Source organism: Belonocnema kinseyi, chromosome 2 (assembly GCF_010883055.1).
Source record: "Belonocnema kinseyi isolate 2016_QV_RU_SX_M_011 chromosome 2, B_treatae_v1, whole genome shotgun sequence".
NCBI classification, from domain to species: domain Eukaryota; kingdom Metazoa; phylum Arthropoda; class Insecta; order Hymenoptera; family Cynipidae; genus Belonocnema; species Belonocnema kinseyi.
In genome coordinates, this window is record NC_046658.1 from 97,237,924 (window position 1) to 97,242,228 (window position 4,305).

Here is a 4,305-nt window from a genome sequence, read left to right on the forward strand (position 1 = left end):
GTCCCTGTACCAAGGGCTTCTACTAAATATGGTTACAAAAATGAATAGGCAGTCGCGGAGAATTGTCCAGGGGTGGTCCCGAAGGAATTAACCCCCAAGCGGAGGTGTGAAAACCGTGCGGAAAGCTGATTTGGCACGTGAGTGAGGTGTCTAGAACGGCGAGTCTGGGATATCGGGTGACCTCTCAGAGTACGCAGCCTTATCCTTGCATGCGGGGCTCTACATGGATGGACCCCTTTTCCAAGCTTTTCGTGGGAGCAACAATGACAACACCAAACATAGTTGTAGTAAGTGCGGTTCAAAACAACAGAACGCGCAGGGCTCCCGACAATGGGTCGGCCAGCAATGCCGACCACTCTAGAGTTGGGGGAGCCAATGAAGATGGATTCAATGCGATGGATCGACGGAATCACGGAACCTTTAGGTGGACGGAGCGACTAAATCGCGACTTGCTAGAGTGCTACGATGCGAGTGAAGCCCCTGAACGGGGTTACATAGCACGACTTACATGGCATGCTCTGTGGTGCGAGGAACACCCGGAGTAATCGCACTTTTCGCATCAACGTCTGCAAAACTATACCGAAGTACTCCAAAGAAGGGGCTATGTAAGCGAAACGCCTGCTCTGCAAGAGCCAGAACAAGCTGGCAACAGAGAAAGAGAGGCGACACTAAGACCAACAACGGGCAGGCATTCGATAGAGGAAGAGCGATGCTTTATGACTCGGAGAAACATCAACACCCAGGTTTCTCTCAAACCTAAAGATTTGGCTGAAATGGATGATGAGCTTCGTGGGCATTTTTCCGAAGAATTCGACCTCTGGACATATCAATTGTTGTGTTTAATGCAGCGAGAGCTTTGATCGATGCGAACCGTGAAACAAAACAAACGGTTGATCATAAGACCAAAATACGAATGCATCAAGTCGCCATAAAGATAGGCTGGGGAGGACAGTACGCGTCCCGCATTCAGTGTGTGATTGACTACATAACATCTGGCAAAGAATTTTACCACCAAGGTTCGAAAGTTTGCGCGCGAACTCCGGGCCCGTTATCACACACTTAACAAGTCAAAGCTGCTAAGCATCAGGCAGCATATTGTTAAGAGAATACAGATACTATCTGACGCTAAGAGAAGTCTAGAGTGGAGGGAGAGGTGGGTCAGAGAAAATCAACAGTTTCTCTCGGACCCATATCGACTCTTCCAAGACCCTCCAGTTACTGTCGACGACTCGCCCAAACCTGAGGAGTTCGAAGTATTTTGGAGAGAAGTCTATGAAGTGCAGCATAGACTGGACGAAGACTCATATAACATCAATAGCTTTAAGGAGCTGCGTGATGCCCTCATAACACCTGATGAAGAATGCCCACCGATCACTACTGAGGAGGTAAAAAAAGTATTAAGAGGGATTAAGAACTATTACGCTCCGGGACCAGATAGTATCAATACCTACTGGTGGAAGAAGTTTCCTTCAACCCATCAGCATTTGGCCCGTATTTTCACCTCATATTTAAAGTCGGAAGAACCAATTCCGGAGTGGTTGGTGGAAGGGCGCATAATACTCCTGCCGAAAATAGGCAACTTAGCTGACCCGAAGAATCACAGGCCAATCATTTGTCTGAACACACTGTATAAGAGATTCACAGCTATGCTAAATGATAGGATTGTTCGGGATATTGAACCAGTGTGACAAGAAATGTATGAACAACACGGCTCAAAGAAAGGCGTAGCAGGATCTCAGGAGAATCTGCTCATCGATAGATGTGTCTGCAAAGATGTAACATACTAACAGAGTGACCTGTCGATGGCCTGGATTGATTACCTTAAAGTTTTCGATTCGATTGACAATAACGAATATTCACTTTCAGTATGGAATTTAACTTTTAGGTTATGTAAGTTTTCAGCCAGATTCTGTAAAATTACAAATGCATTATGAATTTTAGGTAATGTTATTCTAACCAAAAATATGGTAAAATAGTAACTTCAGCATTTACATGAGAATTGTGAATAATGGTAATTTGACTAGAAATGGAAAATTGCCCTTTCAAATAAGGAATACAGCAGAAAGCAGTTTTTTAAATTTAAAAAATCTTGTTTGATATTTTTTATCAGCTTTTGCAAATAAATTTTTCCATCATTTATACCATTCTGAAACACGCTCTTTTACATATAATTTTAATTTTACCATTTTTTCATTATCCTCCACACTTTGAAACTTTACAATTACTTGTACTCATACTGCGTTCAGATCTGTGCAAGTACGCCGTGTTATCGATGATCAAATTTAAAGACGTGAGATTACGTTGGAAAAAGGAATTTTTAACAGTTTCTGTACTTTTACCAGCGTCAACTAGTTGAAGATTCTGAAAGTAGGTCCGTTTATTACCGACTCTGAAAGCCACAGATTCACAAGAAGAAACTGTACTTCTACAGCGGCTTGCTATATTGTCAGTCTAAAAGTATTAAAGTTACAAGATTGTTGGTAATTTTACCATTCTAAGTAGTGCAATTATTTTATTTTTTACACTGTACTGAACGCAGATTTTGTAACAGTCATATCAGCTCACTCTGAATGATGAAAATATATGCATTTTTTATTAAGAATTTCATACTTTCACAGAAAAAACAGAAGTTAATTTTTGTAGCGGGTAATTTTCAAATAGATAAACTTGTTACTTTTGCGTCGAACTAAAACAAGATTTAATAGAGTCGGCATTGTTACTATTTACCTAGCAACACCGCATATTCTCTCAATATTTCTACCATATTTCCTGCAATATCACATGTGTTTGGGTAAATCTTAACACATGAAGGTAATTTTTTATTGCAGGTAAAGATTACACTGAAATCGTTGCATTTTTTTCTGTGTTCCTAGGTTGGCAAGTTAAAATTAAACAATTTTAATCTCAAAAAAAAATTTATTTAAAAAATTAATAGTAGCGATTTAAAATATTTTCTGTAGAGGTTGATGACTTTTTTTAAAAGTTCCAAATATTTCAAAGACTTTAAGGATTATCCTATATGGACCATTATCGCCCTTTAAGGGGACCGGTTTAGTATTGGAAACCTTATCAGCTGTGGAGGAGTGTCGTTTACCTTTATAATTTTAAAACGCTTTGAAATTGATGGATATTTGCCTAATGGAGTTTCCCGGACTTCTTCTGGCGTAATTTCTGTAACCACGCCGCTGTACATGTTTATTTTTACCCGTTTTCTATAGCCAGTTCTTTTTGGAAAGATTCCACGAAGTTTTTTATTTCCCTCAAGTATTGCGAAGACGTCACCGTCGGACGTTGATAATACAGTTTGTTCTTCAATTGGCATAGGCAGAAGGACATTACCTTCTCCTGTCATATGAATTGGTTTATCACGAGGAAAAGTGTATCTTCGAATTTCAAATCGCCGGAACGGATTCGTACGGGGGATAAGCCGAATAACTCTAAGTTCTTCAAGTTTATATCCAAGTATCTTTACAGGGTAATGACTGGCACGAGGAGACATAGACCTGGCACGAAGAGTAAGCTCGACAGGAAGATGAGACCTTCTAGGAGAATGATATCTGTCAGGGGAATCAGACATTCTCAAACGTGGAACACTAGACCCAGGGTTTGAAGTCTGTGAACTCAACTCTGTAACAAGAAAGGGAGCTTTATGCAGGGTGTCCCAGATTCAAGCATCCAAACTTATATGGCTGTATATAAATCTAAAAAATAAATCGAAAGTTCCATTTCCAAAAATCAGTTGAAGTTTTAGTTTTTGAGTTATAAAATATTTAAGCTGGTCCAATAAGAAGCGCAGTATATATATATATATATATATATATATATAATAAACCAAATTGGCAACGTCTCAAACTTCTGCTTCTCGAGTATTTAAATTGTTTAAATAATATTTATGATATTTATTTAAAAAATTAAGTTTTGTCCCCATTTTTTCTCAAAATCTCTTTATATAGTAATTTCAGAATAAAAAAAGTTCTTAAAATAAATTGTATACCAATAATTATATATTCACACCGTAAAAATTTGCTGTGTGGGTCAAGAAATGTGTACGTGTTTGACGCACTATTGCGTTATATTTAGTTAAAAACTCATCTTTTAAGGTATAAAATTAATCATATTCATCAAAAATTCCACTATTGGGTTAAAAGTTTAAGTACTTTGTTAAAAATGTATTGTTTGGTGCACGGTTTTAGTTGAAAATTGATATCTTTGGTTGACAATTTTAATTTTTTTTTAAAGTCCTTGACTTTTGTTTCATTGTTTATTTTGTTGATAAAAATTAAACTATTTTAGGTGAAGATTCAT

At 38.0% G+C, this 4,305-nt stretch overlaps 1 protein-coding gene across 1 annotated transcript in view; it reads left to right on the top strand.

Moving 5' to 3' along the window:
• LOC117168361 overlaps positions 1-3,671 on the top strand; it is an 11,382-nt gene extending 7,711 nt beyond the window's left edge. Inside the window, exon 3 of the mRNA XM_033353950.1 lies at positions 3,475-3,671. Within this exon, the coding sequence (XP_033209841.1) occupies positions 3,475-3,501 (27 nt within the window). The 3' untranslated portion in view covers positions 3,502-3,671. The remainder of the gene's footprint in view (positions 1-3,474) is intronic.
• Positions 3,672-4,305: the final 634 nt, after the last annotated feature.